The 19265-nt window shown below is 40.6% G+C and overlaps 1 protein-coding gene across 1 annotated transcript in view; it reads left to right on the top strand.

Moving 5' to 3' along the window:
* Window positions 1-19265, top strand: part of PAMR1 (peptidase domain containing associated with muscle regeneration 1) — a 58728-nt gene that overhangs the window by 30592 nt on the left and 8871 nt on the right. Inside the window, 1 exon segment of the mRNA XM_032692119.1 lies at window positions 17135-17305. Within this exon segment, the coding sequence (XP_032548010.1) occupies window positions 17135-17305 (171 nt within the window).

The raw sequence follows: 19265 nt of genomic DNA, 5'->3' as shown, positions 1-19265 counted from the left end.
TTAGTCATGTAGTTTCCTGAACAGCACTTCAGTTTAAATGTTAAAGAGAGATTGTGTCATGCTCAGAATCTTTCTTTCTTTCAGCAACAGTGTTGTCGTGTGAGGTGGAGCCAAGGGAATTAAATTTATTTCTGCAGAAAACAGTCATAAAATATTTGCTGTTGGAGCACTGAATATGGCTTTGGACACTGTAAGACTGATTTTTTTCAGCCTGGTTTTCTTGGAGCAAGTCAGGTGCAATCCCATTAAAGTTAATGGATGAAAAATAGATATAAGAGAGAAGAAAATTAGAGTTCCTTAATGTTAAGTGCCTGTAGAAGCTTTGTGGTGGTGCAACAGAAGGTACCCAGAGTGATACAAGGGTTTTAAAGAAATCCAAGGGACATACTTCAGATGAAGGGAGATTGGGGGATTATCTCACTGAGGAATAAGTTAAGGCCAATTAAACAAATTTACAATGGATATTTCATTACAGAATCAGAAATTTTGTAGGTCCCTTACCATCCCAATGCAGATGTGTCTTTTGTCTGTTACTAAGTTAGTTTTAAGGATGTGGGAATCACTATTGGAATTATTATTGAAATCACCTTAATGAGATAACCACAAGGAACCTCTTGTTTCCTCTGTTAAACTAAATTCCATCTATTTACAGGATGGTCAACATTGGTCAAACTGCTTTCCTAATATTTAACCCTAATTGCTCTGTCACGATTTGCAATATTAATAAAATAATCCAAGGCACAGGTTACTTATAACTAGCAGTCTCTCTCCTCTTCCACTATAGCAACCAGGAAATTAACTCTTTGTTTACAATTTAATGAGCTAATACAGTGATTTAAAGGGTTTCAACAACATGAAGTGCAATATAGGCAAGTATCTTTCTAACAGCTGCTGATATGTTTTGATCAGTCCAGTTTCAGAGCAAGAAATATTTTATAGAAATATGTCTCATTTCACTCCAAATACTGTTAAAAAACCCAAACAATATGAAATTGTAAACAAATACCAAGCTTTTTTCTTCTGACCAAAACCACAATAAAGACAAGACTTAAGTACAGAAAAAATACCTTCTTACAGATAATATGTGTTGCTATCATGGTACAGTAAGTAGAGAAAACTACTCCCTATTTTAAATACTTGGCTTTTTTCTGACCTTAAACTTAATTTACAGTATATCTGCATACCCCTCCCGGTAACCCCTTAGCCATGGTGACATGATTGAGGTAAAACTCAGGCTTTTCTATTTGACCTCTGTAGATTTTAATGCAGTCAGAGGCACTCAAAAAACCCACAAAATCAGATAATCTTGTTCTTTTAGCCTGCAATACTGTGAGACAGAGTGGCAACTTCCTCAAAAGATGCAGGGGAAAAGTAACCAGCTGACAAGTGCACATCCTGCATGCTAAAAACCATCCACTCCAGTATCAGATTGTCAGTGACTCTACAGTGTGACAGCTACTTGTTGATCTCAAACTAAGAAGGGTCTTTTGCAAAGTCTCTATGTTGAGTTTTCCTGCTGAAGATGCAGCTGTAGAGAGATGGTATTGCTGGTACCCCATAGCACATGCTCTTGCCCTCTGCTTGTCCTCCTCCTAGGACAGGGTGTTCTGACTCAAGTCCTCCTAGAGCTTGCTGGCCCCAAAGCAAGAGACCTTGACCTCATCCTGCCCAGAAATTTCCTGTTACCTTTATTTCTAACAAAGCCAAGCAAACTAGGGTTCCTACGCACATAAGAAGAGCTTTGCTGAATGGGGAATTCAGGGCTGAGATCTGATTTCCATTTTTATTCTGTTTCTTGCTTCTGTCTGCCAAGTAGAAGAGGTTTGCTCTGCATCCTAATGAAGAGTCTAATCCAATTGACTAAACTGTATAAACTAACTCCTCGCTGTAGCCTTTGATGTTGCTAGGGCTGGCCTTAGTGTGTTCCAACAGGCCTCTGAATGTAGCTTTCAGGCCCTTCCCCAATGATTATATAATCCACTTCTATCCTTCCTGGCCCCATACAACTGTGACTTGGGTTGGTTCTTGGGGATGCGCTCACCCTTAACAGAGTGACTGATATTTAAGACAGGGAGAAAGCATTAACATCCCACCACCACACCTCACCCCCTGTTCTGCTGTGGGAGAAATGAGCCCAGCTGTCAGTGCTTGGCATAAGCTAGACAGAGTTTTAAACTCAGCAGAGTCTATGATGAGGCACTGGGGAAAAGTTCTGGACATTAAACCTTGTTTTCTTACCTACCATGGATGTGTAATGCAGAGTCTTCTAAAGGAACACTTGCAGGTTTAATTTTGTCAGAAAGATTCTCAGTAATAGATTTCAAGGAGTGTCATAATCACTGGTATATATTGGGCCATTTGCAGCCCACATGTGTTAGACCATGCCTATGCTGCATGATTACAGTGGAGAACTTAATAATACCCCTGATAACCTGATAACCAAACACCTCATAACCCCTCAGTTCTTTCTTTCCACTCTGTCCTGGAAATCAGTCCTATTCCCGTTGGGAAAATGATCCAAATAGAAATGTGACTCCTAATTTCCCTGCTCCTGGGGCTGCTATTGGTTGGTGGGGAGCGGTTTTTTTTTTGGGTGTGGGGTTTTTGTTTTGTTTGGGTTTTGTTTTTGTTTGTTTGTTTTGTTTTTTTGGTTTGGTTTGGTTTGATTTGTGTTTTTTTGTTTGTTTGTTGGTTTAGCTTAGTTTTTCTAGTGGAAAAATAGCTTGTACAGGGATGAAGTTCATCCCCACTTCTGTCAAGGTGGCTCTTTTGGTGGCTATGCCACAGAGATGAGGTTAACGTCACTCCTTCTCCACCAAATTTTTATTGTCCTCCCTATAGGCAGATGTGTATTAGGGTGGGAAATAAGAACTCAACTCCTCCTGCTGTCAAAGCACATGTATACCTGGAGCTGCTAAGGAGTAAAGGCTAGTGGCCTTTTTTCACTATTACAATCCCAGGGTTCACCTACCTTGAGACCCACACACTAGTGAAAACCTTTAATTGCAATATGGCAGTTCTCAGGTTTTGCAGGCCCATTAGGGGGTTACAGGCTAAATCTGAAAACAGCACCATCCTTTGGCCTGTCATGCAGCAACTCTGTAGTGTGAACACAGTCAGGATGCCCTCAGAGGTGGCCATTCTCCAGAACCTTCCTGGAACTCCCTCTGAGAGGACATGTAGTATCACTCCCTGTGCCTCGAGCACTGTTACTTGGTAAAACTGATCTTTGTGGCCAAGACTGTTCAGGACTGTTAGTGCAAACAGAGTGAGAAAATCCTACAGTGATAACATGGCCAGTGTAGTCACACAGGAAGCTTCACTCACCCACGTATCTCTCCAAAGCCAGATACTACAGTCCTTAGAGAGGTTTTTAATGTCATCTTCAGAGTTCAGTTCTGGTAGCATAATGCCCTCTTTTGTTCTACTGAGCTGATGAGAAGAACATTGTGATGTTGCCTAGAACGTTTGCTAGAATGTTATTATTACTTCCCCATATATACTCACTGCCCAACAGTGTACTCCTTTCCAGGAGGATCATGTGTTTACAAGGCAATCTGTATTGTTTAGTGCCTAGTGCATGAATTTGAAGGGCTTGGGTAGATATGGAGGTAGAGATTTCTGCTCCCAGTTTTCACTTCAGTATATTTCCTGGAGATTTATCCCTTGGTTAGAAGGATGCTGGAACTGTTCACACAGAAACTGCCAAACCACCAAACATGATGTCTATTGTTTTAAGATAACCTAACATCAATTTCAGGTTGTCTTAATTTACTGAGCAATAAACTAAAGCTGTTCAGCTCCTGCTACAAAAATAGCCAAGAGGCCTCATAGGAGGACGGAAACACCTAAGAGAGAAATGATGTTGATGGCTGAGGATGGAAAGCAAAAATCTGAAGCAACCACTAAACAACAGTTGCTTGTAAATTAGCCTGCAGAAAACTAGTCCCTAGGAGTGGTCTTTCCTTCAGTTTGTCAATATGACTGTTGGATTGGATAGGTCATGCAGTCTCTGGGAGGAAGGTGCTCACACCATGTAACAGTGTTTGATCTCATAATACTTTTATAATGTTTTGAAACTCTAGTGAGTAAGTGTTGCTAACAGCAAGGCTGAAAGAGACAGGACATCTGCTTTACTGACAACTGCTCTTGTCCCTTTTTATTTTCTTGGTGTCAATTAACTAGCCATTTTTTTTTAGTTTTTCATGAAGTTAAACATATCTGGTAAAACCCTATGGTATTCTGCCCAGAGCATAGCTATCATCTAAACAAATAAAAAATTGTCTCTTTGTTAATGTCTTTATCCAGGGCCAGACCTACCACAGAAAAGGAGTCTTTTCTAAACTACATTAAATATTTCATAAGGAATCTCCACTTACCCTACCCCAAAACAATACTGAACTTTTCCTTGGTCTGCTAAGATGCCTTAGAAATAAAACCATCTGTAGGATTCTCCCTGGTATGACTTGCCATGTGTAAGGATGAGTGTTGGACCAAGCTGCATTCCAGGTATTTTTACCCCCTGGACGGGCCAAAGATACTTTTCCCTGTCATTTAATCACTGAGTCATTTAGGAGACTAAGTCCTTCTGGCAGGCCTGCTCTAATGTTGGCATAAATCAGCATAGAATAACCGCATGCAGGCCAAAAACCAGCTTGCATCACTGGCACGCTTTAAGCTTAGCCCATTTTTGCAAAGGTCAAAGATGATGAGGGGCTGGTGTAGAGTTACAGAATATTCTGAGTTGGAAGGGACCCACAAGGATCATTCAGTCCAATCCTTAAGTGAATGGCCTCTATGACGAATCGAACCTGGACTTTTTTGTTACTAACCTGCTCTAAACCGACTTCTAAGTGCTGATGGAGGTGTTTTCTGCTGCCTAGCTGAGAGAGGAGATTTAACTTTTGGTTTCTGGAGCTAGAAGAAATGGAGAGAAAGGCCCAGAGTAGATTCTAGATTTGGATCTCTGCCTCTATCAGGCATTCACATTGTTGGCCAGCTACTCCCTTACCTGCTTCATCACACCTTCCTAATCCTCTTCCCTATATATTGGAGCCCTAGAAAACAAAATACTCAACTTCTAAAAATACTCTAATAGTTTATAAAAACCATTGGTCTGTAAACCAACAGTGAAGCTACACCGTCTTCTTTAGAATTCCAAAAAATCACCTCAGAAAAAGGGACCTAAACCTCTATCTCCAATTCCCAAAGCTGGTATTTTACATAAACCCCTCTCTATTTTTACTGTTAAATTGTCAGATAACCATCACGCAAGCTCCAAAACAACAAGTAAAGTTAATAATAGCCCCCATCCTGTGACCAAAACCATCCCCACTCCACAAGAACAAAACAGCTCTACCACTAAAATCCAGTCGAACAGAAAACATACCCCCACTATCAACAGCAGCCATCCCAAGCTTTCAGCATTCAGTAACCCCCCCCAATAACTACCTCCAAGTTCTAAAAGACCCACACCAAAACAACCAATCCCACCAAGCCTCTGGAAAAGAGTCTGCCACTAAAGACAAAAAATAAACAAAACCCACTGTCATTCCACCTGAATTAACCATAAACAACAGCAATGACACAAAGGAGACCCCCAAACTCAACAAACACCCACCCCCTGCAACAGACGCCAACAGCAAACCTACCATTCCATAATATGGTGAAGGGTTAGATGCAACTGCTAACCTTCCCAAAACAAAGCACAACCCTAAGAAAAGTAAAAAATAGGTCATAATAATTCCTACTTGGCCTCTCTCCAAGGTCTATGGCCTGAAAACATATCATTGTAAGCTTCAGCTACAGGAACCCACCCAAAATACAATTTTTATTTTTTTCTTCCCCCTCCTACCCTTCTGCTCAGTCTTCTCTGCAGACTACTGATATACTGTTGGTAGCTTCTGTGGTGTAAGCATAGTCTGCACAGGGTCTTGCAGTTCATCTTTCAACTGCTTTGACAGTTTGCTGAAATAATCAACATGCTTAAACGCTGACAGTTTCGTTCTACTCTACTCTACCTACTCATTACCCCCTCACCTACTCCCCCCCCCCTCCCCACCTCCAAGTTCATTAAAAGGCTTTGTTCCTCCTTGAGGATTTTACACTCAAACATCTCTGAGGCAAGCTACCTTACACACTTCCCTTTGTTGTGCTCAGGGGAATGGATTTCATTGTCTTGCACGCTGTTTGCAGGTGATACAAAACCCTGCCAAGGCAGAATGGCCCCAGGCGGTAGGAATGATGACACAAACGACCAGACAGAATTCCTCCTGTTCATATCTTATGGCTCCCACTCTCCTCCTTGGTTTCTTCAAGAGCTCAGGAACTGCATTTCACAGCCAACCAAATTGCCCTGCTACTTCCTCAGTACTCTCCTGCATTTTAGTTCCCTTAATTTTCTTTTCCCTATACTCTCATCCCAACACTTGGTAATTTCCATCTCTTTTTCTAAAATGGGCCATGCCTGATCTTCCTTTCTATATGAAATTCAGCTTGGATCCCCGCAAAAGGCTGAATGAACTATTCTGTCAGCCATGCTAGGGTGAATCTATATCATTAAATATTATTTTCCTGTTACGGTTAATACACATTCACAAACATTGTTTCAAAGCAATATGCATTTCTGTAGAGTGTCTTTCTCATCCAGCATTGTTTGGGCTTGTCCCTGTTTATCTGGAAAGCTGACATCTCCACAATGAAACACCTCAGGCTTATTTACTCTCTCATTTGTAATATGATATAATAATGAGCATATCCACTTCTATCTTGCCCTAGAATCTTCCCCCTGAGCAGACAGTGCTCTCCTCTGCAGCACGATACTGTGATGTTTTCCAAGGGACACATTAGGGAACTTACGATAAATATTGGTTCTTGCTACTGATAGAGAAAGTGAATGTTGTGGATCGTTAGGATACAGCATCCCAGCACAAACAGGTCCAGTTGTATAATTAAATAGGCCATCCAAGTACCGGAAAGGTTGTATCCAGAGACACAGCTTTCTAAGGGCTAAGAACAATGCTGATAAAGATCAAGTGGCTAATTGTAAGCAACAGCCTCCAAATTGCCTCCGGATGAATAAATCACAGTGAGTGATCCAAGCATATTTTCACATGGATACGGTCTCATTCACAGAGGCAGGGAGCTGGAAAACATCAGGGGCGAATTCCAATTGGCTGGAAGGGAATGAAAAGATCTGGATTTCAGTAGGGATTACGTCATACTTCAGTGTAATTATTCCTAGCCAGTGGAACCACTGTAAAAGCAAAAAGGCCCAGAGAGCAGGACTGGACACCTACTGTCTCTGGTTCTTTGGGCTGGTTGATCAGCTGCTCTTGTTATGATTTCCTTTGACATTTCCAGTACTAATGTGAGGACTGGCAAAATGCAACGAGAGGAGATTTGAATTTACAGGATTCTTCCATGGGGGATAAATTAAGGCCAAAGATCTTTGTAGTGAATAGTCTGCCCCAGTAATTCTGCATGAGCTGTGGCTGGAGCTGGGCATGGAGCTGGGAGAATGTGTCCTAGGACATCACAAGAGGCATGAAGGAAGGTAAACAGTTTCTTCCCTTTTGAAGCACAAGTGAGTGAGGGCAGACATAGTTTATCAAAAGTCCTCCTTTGCTAGCAACCTAAATGGATGTTACTGCAATGCAGGGAAGAACTTTTGGGGAATAATCCTTGTTACCCCTTCAAAACTTGTATTTGATACTGAAGGCCAAGGTCCTGAGTGATGTTTGCTCTTTTAGCTATTGCAATCACCACAACATGAGCGTTTTTGTGGAGCTGGCCATTAGTATCTTAGCCTTGGCTAAGTGCCTATGATAACACAGAGGTTTGAGGTACCTCTGAGACCCCTGCCTAAAGCCTCACCCAGTCATTGCTGAGTCTGTGGTGACAGGCATAACCAAGCAGAGCAGTGCTGCTTTGATGTGTGGCTGTAGTTGTTCAGAAAATGCTGCCATCACTGTGAACACTTTTTATGACAGTGGTTTCCATGCCCTTTCCTGTACAGGATCTACTGTGGTGTTTGCATGTATTTGTTCTCTGCTACAGAGTCTTGCTTTAAAACAAAATAATTTTCAATCCAAACCTTAGCACTCTTGGCTTTCCTTGTTCACTCTCTTCTAATTTGTAATTGTAAAAGCTGCAGTCACATTGGTTTTTTACCTAAAGTGCAGAGCTTGTCAGCTCCAAAAAGTAAAAGTTCTGAGTGGCAACAAAGAAGACAAGCGAGCATTCTAGACGACACCAGCCCCCTCAGATATGGCCCGTGTGAACACACACCACCCCCAGAAAGCATTTTCTTCAGAATTCTGACCAAGACCACCTGTCCTCCAAAGCTGTTCAGCTCCCAGCAGTCTGTTCCTGCTGTGGGGGAAGATGATCACATTGCTAAGCTAATGCCATTGAGCCTCTCTGGCTCTCATTCACATCCAGCTCTTGCCAGAGTCTGGAGGAGAACAGCTGGGCTGCTTGTCACTGTGTGGCTTCTTAGTCATCAGTGCTCTCCAGCGCAGGAGCAGTGGGAGGTTCAAGGAGGTGGTGGCAAGAGTGTTAGTTTCCTTATGCTGGATCCTGCAGTGCTTGATACCATTTATTCAGGAGATCTTGAGCTGAGAATTGATTTTGAGAGCAGCATCAGAAGATGCCAGGCTCTTTCCTGAGTATAACTACCATCACTGTGAATTTAGCTCCTTGTAGGAACAAAGCCTTTGCTGAAACAATTGTAGGCTCCGGCAGAGTCACAGAGAGAAGGACATTTCCTCCACACTTCACACAGCTTGCTCGATGAGGCATTACAGGACCTCATGAATCAAGGTTGCTGTCAGCGGACTTATGATGTGCCCATGATTCCAGCATGCGGAGAACCTTGAAGGCAAACAGGAGCCAGACAAGAACAATAGGACTCCTAAAGCATAAGTCTGGAGTCAGGGTTCCTGCCTCCGTGTGTGTGACCTAACAAATGCGGGTTTGTCAGGCCTGAGCACAGAAGAATGCAGAGCCACACTGCACTGCCTCAGGATGGCAGAATGGCCTGATGCCTCCCAATGTGGACTATTTTATCAAATCCATTGCCAAACTCGTATGCTGGTTTGAAAGCCCTGCACATTGCTTACGAGAAGCAATAGAAAAGCAATTCTGAGCGCTTTGAGCCGTGGCCTCCAGGAATCTTTCACCTCATTCTTTCCTAGAGGATACAGCTATTCTAAAAATATTTTGACAGCCAAGGTCCTTATGCTTTTGGCTAAAGTTAGTCTCTGTGGGCTTATGTGTTAGGCATTAACCATCTCTGGGCTGCTATGCCGAGCTGCAGAAGGAGGATGTCTCAGGAGAACCATCTGAGTCCTCCCCCATGTCAGTTCTTTTCTGCCAGCAAACCCTGCGAGAACCTGAGGGTCCTCACCTAGTGGATACATGCTGCGGAGAGAAGGGATCAGCACAGGGATAAATGGTATCAGAGATTTACATGGACTGACAGAGCTCATGGATCAGGATAATAAGCTCTATTATGAGTGAAGACAACAAATTCTGTAAGTCTGAATTCAGAAATGTCCCATATGGGACTTTGAAAAGGGCATCACAATACCCAGCAGTAGCTGCTAAGCTTCTGGTGGCTGGGTCCCTCTTTAACTCATGTGCTTTGTGTTCAAACATACTGAACTATCTGCTCCCATATGGCTTCATCACCTTTGAACAACACACTGCTGCTGAGAATAAAGTGTAGATTCCTAAATGGTAAGACTATTTAATGCTGCACAAAGTTGGGTCAGTTTAAATATAAATGTAGTAAGAATATCAGGAGATGACAGGACTGTTAGCATTGCCACTTACTCAGTGTTTGCCTTCAGATAAATCATTTGATATCTCAGTGCTATCACTTCCCCAGCAGTAAAATGCAGACAGATGCTAATTTTATAAAAAACATTGGAAAACCAGATTACTGTTATATAATGATACTCAGGTAGTCATGTCATCAGACTTGCCTTCTAAACAAAACTTAAACCATCAAAAAGAATTTGGTCAAATCAGACTTGCAGTCCAAAAGTCAAACATGATGGGATTTATCGCTATTGACTTCAGCAGGCTTGGCTGTAGGCAGCCTTTGCCAATATCAGTGAGCTGTATGAAGTGTATGTAGGTGGAGCTGGCTAGGAGTTTTCTGTTAGAATAGTTTCATAGCAGAAATTTGTATTTTCTGCTGTATTCTTATTTAATTTTTTTCCTTAGAGAGAAAGAAAAAAAAAAAGTCACTTCCACATACTCTACCTATTGTGCTCCCTCTAGCAACAGCATCTTGGAGCCATGTTCCAGGGCTTCCAGGTCCTCTGGCTCCAGAGAACATGTTGGCCACTGCTGTAAAGCCAAGAAACCCTGAAGTTCAGATCCAAAATCCTGATGCTCAGGATCCCTGTGCAGGTGTTTTTCTGGCTTAGCAACTGCTGTGACTTTTAGCAGCATGCAGGGTCATGGTAGCATTCACTTGAAACAGAATGTTATTTTGGCTTCCTCCAGACAAAATGTCCAGTCTCTCAGGAAAGTTATTTAAATTTCTTCAGTTTCAGTGTCTATTGGGCTTTCTCTGACAGCCATTAGATGGTTTGACTAGGATGGTGGCACCAGGGGTTCCAAAGTAAGTCCGTAACTCTTTTTCTGCGGAGGAAATATGCTAGGATTTGTTACAGCAGAAGCTGCTGTATTCCCCTGCTTGTTACAAGTGCAGTTTCTGTGACCATTTTCAGTGTTTGGCCTCCACTGAGCACACCAACAGACCTTATGCAAAAGCAGTATTACAAGTACCTACAAAAGTTCTGGGGCCCCCAACACAAGAAGGAAGTGGACCTCTTGGAAAGAGTCCAGAGGATGGCCCCGAAGAGAATCAGAGGGATGGAGCACCTCTCCTCTGGAGACAGGCTGAGAGAGCTGGGGTTGTTCACCTCAGAGAAAAGGCTCCAGAGAGACCTTATAGCAGACTTCCAGTTCCTAAAGGGCGGCTACGAGTGAGCCAGAGAGGGACTTTTCACGAGGGCATGTAGTGATAGGATGAGGAAGAATGGCTTTAAGCAGAAGGAAGGTGGATTTAGGTTAAATATCAGGAAGTAATTCATTACCATGAGGGTGGTGAGACACTGGAAGAGGTTGCCCAGAGAGGTTGTGGTTGCCTCATCCCTTGAAGTGTTCAAGGTCAGACTGGATGGAGCTTTGAGCAACCTGGTCTAGTGGAAGGTTCCCTGTCCATGCCAGGGAACTAGATGATCTTTAAGGTCTCTTCCAACCCTAACCATTCTATGATTCTATGATTGTATGATTCTATAAAAAATGCTCAACAGAGCTATACTACATAGGCAAAATATGCTATATACATCAGCACAAGTCAGCCTAAAATCCAAACTCTGATTGAAAATATGCAACAAGATAAATTTCTTTAGCAGGAGCCATATTAAAAAGTTTTGTAAGCAACTTAAGAACAAAACTCCATAAAATTACAAGCTCTTGCACCTAATATTTCAGGGAGAGAAAAAAAGAGAAATATAAACCTTTTATTAGTACCGGCAATGAGAAATGAGATTTATTTCAGGCATGCAATATTATTGAAAGGTTGTGCAGAATTTAGAGATAATAAATTATATGTGTGAGGGGGAATATATTATTTAACAAAGTGGGTGAAAGGAAGGCAGCAGAAAAAAATAGTGTTCATTATTGAAGGGATCCTGGGACAAAAGCAAATGATAATTCCATCAGGCAGGATTTGAAGGACATTGAAGAGAGAAGAGTGTAGCTCAAGAGATCATCTAATTTATCTCACTGGTGATAAAATTAGCTTGAAAACTATTTCTAAATGGCACATAATTCAGATCTGAGGAATGTCTCTTACACATAATTTAAAAGGAAGAAGTATTTGCACTGTTATTATTAATAATGGAATATTTTACTTAAAAATTCAGGAACTTACTGTTCCTCTAGTCAAGTTTTCCTCATATTGAGGAAAGTTATTTGAGAAATGTGGAGGCATTTTAATGTTATGGTACAGAAATTGTTTTCTTTTTCCCAAGACACCAAATAAGAGGCAAGAAGCACAATAAGTTTTATCAGGAATGTGTGAGTTTGTGATATAGACACTTGAGGCAGCTCTGGTTTTTATTATCTGACAACTGGGCTGCCACAACTGAGCATTTCTGCCAGAGGTATGTGTAACCACCTTATCATATATCTTCCTACTTTGCTGTCTTATGTATGGAGCTGTATCAAGCCAAAACTCACCTCAAACCCTAAAGTGACAAGGGTTACCTATATGCCTGTACAGTTTAATTGTAGAACTTCCCAGGAACAACGCTGTGTAGCAAAATATGGAAAAAATAAAACAAACAAAGAGAACTATTTCCATTCATAATGCATTTGTTAGTGTCACCCTGTTCTCTCCAAAGTCTATTTTTTTTATGCGGAATTTCAATTTTCAAATGATGAGACTCATATAATTTCCACTTACATCCTATTATGCTTTTCTAACATTTGCCAAGGAGACTTTTTCTTGAGTAAGAATTACCCTATTTTTCATTTTATCCTGCCTGAATATACCTCTTTGTCTTCCTGTAAACATTTTAATGCATCCTTTCTGGTTTTAGCTTTTTGATTATTGCAGTTTTTAACTTTTCCATGACCAGGGTGATCATTCTTAGCTCTTAGTCACTCTCAAGATTACATTTCCCTAACATTAATTTCACCTTTCCCTGAAACCTCTCTCATTTTCCTATTGCTTTCTAGATATAAATTCACCAGAATCTTAATAGGTCTGATGACATCCCGGCAGGAGGAATGGGATCAGCCTGACCCTCATGGAGTCTCTGGTTGCTCAGATATTTTTTGGCAGACCTTGAATGAATGTCTTTCATATTTGGCTGTCCATTGCCACGTCATAGTAGAATTTTGTAGACACCTGGTCCGTATTCTGGGTTCCTAGTGGCTTTGGTCTGACAGGAAAGTTCAGGGATTGAACCCTGCAACCTGAAATCCTGACGCTTTTAGTTCAGTTTTGGTAGGGCTGTCTCAAACTTACATTTTGGGGTAAGTATTGCTGAATTCATGGTACATTTCATGCATAATTCTGTCTGAAGTTCTCTACCTTGTCTTCTGCTTCTTCCTCTGTCTGCTTTACAAAGCACATGGAAAAGTTAGGCAGTGCCTGCTATTCAGAGGGCATTGCACTAACACTAGGGAAATTTGATAAGGCCTTTAGGTAAGATAAGATCTCTGGATGCCAGTTCTTTCTTTAACCACTGCTGTGTCATTGAGAAAAGTCCTCTCATGGGTTATCAAGACAGATTTTCCTACTCCTTCTTCTCTCGTTTTGCTATGGACAAGTAATGCTGTAGCAAAACAGAGGATAAATGGCACATCTAAATTGCCTCAAAGGTAGGAAGCCAGAGTCACAGGGCAGTAGGAATGTTTTTTGATTGTTTGTTTCTTTGTTTTCCATGTGGAGCAGGGCAGTCTAACTAGTGGCTTAGGAATGGTTCAAACTCATGGAGTGCTGCTGGAGAGCCCACCACCTGCTTCCCAAGGAAGTGCTGTCCAAGCAGCTTCCAGCCCTGTCTGTGCTGTAGCAGTCAGGCTAGACCAGGCACAGATATAGCTCGGGCTGGATACAAGGTGGGATGGGGATGGTTGTGGGTGAGTGAGGGCTATGAGGGGAATCCTGCCCTCTCTGGACCGATAGTCAGAAGTACTCAGTAGATGGCAGGATCAGACCCATCCTGCCTAGGCAAGGGAATCTAAAATCAATCGAACACCTTAGAAACCTTAGAAACTGAAGAGAAGTGGGTGAGCTCAGGTGGTTGGATTTTATGGCTAATATGTATCCAAAGGGTAAGGGCAAAGATAGGTATGAATGACATTTACAAAATGTTCTTTCCTTTTTTTTTTGACTTCTGAGAAATATCTGTTGGACAATTGGATGTAGTCTTACACCAGAAGAGAATGTTGAAAGACTTCAGTAAAATATCTCAAACAAAGGAGGCTGTCCTAAAATTCAGTGGAATACACTGCACATTCTGAAAGATATAAGAACCAGTCAAAATCACAGTCTTGATGGGAAGCTATCCACAAAAAGTTAAGATGAACTTGGATGAAGCACACAGGCTAGGATTCCCTTCATAATAACTGTTCAAAACTCCATTGTCTGTAAAGGGAAAAGGTGCAGAAGAGATGCCTGAAGCGTACTACATGAAAGGGATAAAAGGCAAGTCAAACTGAAGAGGAAAAAAAACTATAGAGCTCAAACCAAAGCAGTAGAAGCAAGTACTAGAGTAACTGTATGAATCTTTCAGGCTAGATAATATCACTGAAAACAGAGAGCTCAGCTGTGGTACTGAAATGCAGAGAATACCCCAAGATTCAAAACCATATTTAGCTGGTAGAGAGAACAAAGGAACTTAACAAGATTATCTGAACTTAACAAAATAAATGGCGTGGCTGTGCCTCTAGTGGCAAATTTTAAAGAAAAGGACAGAAGATGAGGGAAGACCCTATGTTACAAGAGAATGGACAAGCAGTAGCTAAAGGCATGGGTAACAAAAGGGACACATCTATTAATAATACTAAGCTGTTTTACCATCAGAGAAACCCTGCAGTGGCTCTGTAACATAAGTGGCTATGAGCTAATGCTTGTGACATCCCTATGATGAAAGGGGTGCTCTCATTTGTCAGATACAGCAGATGAAGCAACCTACCTATGACCACAGTTTTTTAGCTATGATTAGATCTCCTGACCTTCTGCCTCCATATCCTCTGTTCTAGGTCATAGTTCAGTACTAAATTAACCTGTGTAGGAAACACTGAATTTACATAATAAATTAAACCAGAGCTGTTCCAGCTGGCTCACACGTGCACAGAGAATCTAAAGAAAGTGTGACAACAGAACAAATCAAAAGGACTAGAAATGAAATAGCTTGATGAGTTAGGAGACTGAACAAGAACAGATACTTATAAGTAAGTAAGTAAGTGTGGCTTTGTGAAAATTTTCCAGGATGGATCTAGAACACAAAAGTTGTTCTGCAGAGTTGAACTGGACCACATGCAAAACAGAAAACCTGTATTTATGATAAAAAATAGAACTCTGAGTGATGAAACAGATGTTTCATCTAATTTTCTCATTTGACAAGCTGAGGGTGACTTTACATTGAAAGAGAGAAACATAAATGCAGGGAAATGGATTGCTGCACAGAGAAAGATATGGAGGGAGTGACTGGGAACACAAAGACCATGACTGCAAAGATAAGTGTTCTGAGAATTTAAAACACCTAGAAAATCTATGTTCCCATTATTTCCCTTTCATTTATCTATGTGCTTGTGTATACACATATCCACCTATATGCATGTATATGTGTCTCTATTTTACATGAGAAATGTCAAGGGCTAGAAATAAATTCTGTTGAATTTTTATCATTATTCTTTTGCTGACAATGATACTGATGCCAAACACTTGGAGCCAAGAGGAAATGCTGAGCTCCCCTAACGGGATGTGTTTTCTTTAGGAGCACTGAGTCCAGGCCCTTCTCTAATGCTTAAACATTACACAGTTTTTCTTGCCAAGACTTGTGCTCACTAGTGCACAAATGATTCTTCCAATTCATTATTTGATGTCTTCCTTATGTGAATATTTGAATGGTCCACAATCCATATAAACAGATGTATTTGTGTGTGCTCTGTGTAAGGATTACAGGGCAGAGGCCTTAGAAAAGTTTTTTCTCTGAAAGTGTAAGGATTGAAATTTGGCTTCAGGTTAGCAAGCAATTAGCTATGAGGCAAAACAGAAAAAAATCAAATTCTAAAAGCATAAAGTAGGGATTGATCTCTTTAGCATTCATCTATGTATCTTTAGCGGAGTATTACAGGTCCCAGGTAAAAAACCTATATGCCTATCTAAGTTTTGCACTGAATCCTTTCTCATGCAGTTTTTCACAATGAATGGCCCAGGCAAAGAGAGACAAAGAGATGGAAAACTTTGTGTATAATAAACCATGTGTGTCCTACATTGCTGTGAATTCTATCTACAGAAATACACATATGTAATTTCTACATACAGGAAATTGGTCTTTAAAAGTGACTTGGAGAAAGTTAATAGGGCATGGACATTCTCTGTCTCTATAACAAAGAAATTACAGCATCAAATAAAATTATCAGGTGTCAGGCTAGAAACAAAACTAAAGAAAGCAGTGCATTTTTCACGCAGCCCTTAATCTGTAGAACTCATTACTACAAGGTATTGTGGCCACCAAGTATGTAGCTGAGTTTAGAAAACACTAAGACAAATAAATGTTAAAAAAATATCACCAGGGTATGTTATACCAAAAATACCATTTTAGTTCTTCTAGACCTTGAGCTTCAGAATTCTGAATGCTGACAGAATATGCCAGGAAAGTATCCTATATGCTTGCTCTGTTTTTATATTCCTTCAAATCTACTCTTTACCACAAGTGGACAGGTTTCTGTGCTGGGTGGACTTTTGTTCTGATTTAGTATGGTTGGTTTGATGCTGTCAGAGAAATCTTGCCTAATCTAATATTTACTACTTGCAGTAGTTATATAGACCATCATCTGTATTTCCCCAATAAAGTGAACCCTGTGGAAAGGGTAAATATTCCAGTTTAGTAAATATCAAGGTTCCTTTTTAATGTAATTATGCTAATGTTTGGTCTATACAAATAATGATGCTTTAATATTTCAGCGATGTTATCTGCAAATCTATATAAAAATGTAAAGAATTTGAAAGAATTTTAGTATAAGGTTTTTAAGGATCTAAATTTTTTCTTGACCAGGCATAGTAGTTCATTCAAAACCACTTTTAAGATAGAAAGTGCTTCAAGTACTAATACTTTGAAAAAATGATCCCTAATGATTCAAACACATGCACATGATCACGTCACACTTCTGAGCAATCCCATTGAAACTAATGGATCTATATAGGCTTTGAAAAGTGACATACATATATATAAAGATCAACATATACCAGGCTTTTAATTTTTACTCCTGTGTCCATTTTAATTGGTTTTTCAATGTTCTAAATATAGAATCATCCTAACACAGTCCTGTTTTTGTAATAAAGTGGATTTTTTTGAAATATCTGAACTGTCAGTGGTGATGTGTAGGACTCCAGGTGCTCCCGCTCATGGTATTGTGGAAGGAGATGACTTTAAATACGGGGCCCAGGTTTACTTCAAGTGCAACGCAGGTTACAGCTTAAAAGGCAGCCGTGTTGCCTACTGTCAGCTTGATGGGATTTGGTCATCACATCATCCTGAATGTGGTAAGGTCATTTTAAGTTTTAATTCTTATGAAATACTTTGGCCGATGTATGCCCATGAAACTAGACTATTCAATCTCACTTGAAATTTGGTAGATCTGTGACTTAACATGTTCTTTTGTCTTCCTGTCTTTAAGAAGCAGTAGGAATTTTTATTTTACTCTGCGGAACCCAAGCCTGCAAGACTTCTTACATAAAGGTCTGACTGAAACATCAATTGACTGAAAACTAATATCCTCAAAGACTTTAGGCATATATCCTTTTTATACACAGATTGAAAATGTCTAGGACCAAAGCCAAGTGAGGGACATTGTGTAACAATGAGTAGTTATTTCCATTATTATGTATCCCTGACACCTTCTCTGCAGAAATCTGGTGCGCTCTGCGGAGGTCACTAGGGGCTTATTCTGTGAAGGCTAGACCCTTATGTCAACAGAATTCCCATCCTAGAGAAAAATGGATAAAAAAGAAACTTCCATTCATTCTGACTCTGCAAGATGGCATGCCTACCATTCACATTGATACAGCTATGAAATTCCAAGCCCCTTCTTCTCATCCACAGAGACTTTTAATTTTTCTTTAGTTGATTTGTATGGCACAATTTCATTTCCGTATTCCAAAATAATTTGTATCAATTGAAAAAATGCTTTTACAAGTGTGTTATGTCAAACAATGTAAATTTGCGGGGGGAAGCGTTGGAAAAGATCTGTATACAAGTTCATCTGAAAGAGCAAGCACTAAGCATTCTTCCATCTAGAGAGAATGTCTCCAGTTGCAGTGAATGTAATGTCAGGACCATGCTAAGTCCCTGCTGCATAATGTTCCTGGCTAAAGACCTATAGAAAGATCTGTCTCTAGACTTGGCTGTTACTGAAGTGCTAGGCGATGTAATTTGGGTTTCTCCTTCCCAGATGTTTTCTCTTGTTTTTAATCTATCAAAAGGTCATAAACCTGAGCTTAGGGAAGAAGACAATTACTCTTCAAATTACTGAAATAAGAGAAGGTCTTAGCTGACCTATTTGGTCAAGCTTTTGGTACATTTGGAAACATGTACTCCACTCATCAGATGATGCCCTCTAGGCTAGCCATCAGTGCAGAAAGCAGCTTGCAAATAAAGCATTATACTGTGGTGCATTCCCTGTAGTCTTTAGCTGCTATCAAGTTATCATTCACTTGCGGTTCACAAGTGAGAGAGCCTGTGAGGTACAAAGAAGGAAAACGAGCGAAATTAAAAGGAGGCAGGGCTCTGCTTTTCCTTTTCTCCTGGTTGAGAGGAAGTTCAGACATCCTCATTGTTTACTGAATAGGACCTGTGGAAAAGTATTTAGGTACATATAATAGCTTTGAGCATGTACTAAACCCATAAAGAAAACACAGAAATGTATGCTTAGCTTGAATTTACTCAATGTTTAAAAGCATATGCTCTTCATTAGACTTGCAGTGTTAGGGTTACCTGTGTGTTAGATGCTTTGCTGAGTTGGGCTTTGTCTGGTGGCATGAGGATATGGGACAGGACAAGGCCATACCTTTGCACTGTAATTGTGTTAATTTCAAAGTGATTTAATAAAGGTCTAAGTGCTTTGTTATATGTTGGTGCTTTTGTGAAGTGAGGCTCAGCAGGCAGCCAAGTCTGAAGCAATGATATGAAAAGGTCCGTTCGGGTCAGTTGATCTGTCTCAGTCTTCGGCCCTCTGTAAGCAGAGCAGCACCAACACCAGCTGTCTAAACTGGGTGTTTGCTGGTTATCATGCAAGGAGACATCAGGCAGACGAATTAAACAGAATTGCACGTTACTGTCGTCCTGACAAGAAAACTGAGATGAAATCCAAAGGGAAAAAATAGTACCTTGTCACATGCTAAATAGAAAGAGCAGAGTTAAAAATACAGGGAAAAACATCTACTAGCATCAAATAGTCAATCCCGATTAGGCCAAAAATTAAGTTTATTGAGAGAAAAAAACCCA

The sequence above is a fragment of the Chiroxiphia lanceolata genome, chromosome 6, assembly GCF_009829145.1.
Source record: "Chiroxiphia lanceolata isolate bChiLan1 chromosome 6, bChiLan1.pri, whole genome shotgun sequence".
NCBI classification, from domain to species: domain Eukaryota; kingdom Metazoa; phylum Chordata; class Aves; order Passeriformes; family Pipridae; genus Chiroxiphia; species Chiroxiphia lanceolata.
This window is presented reverse-complemented; position numbering and strand designations above follow the sequence as displayed.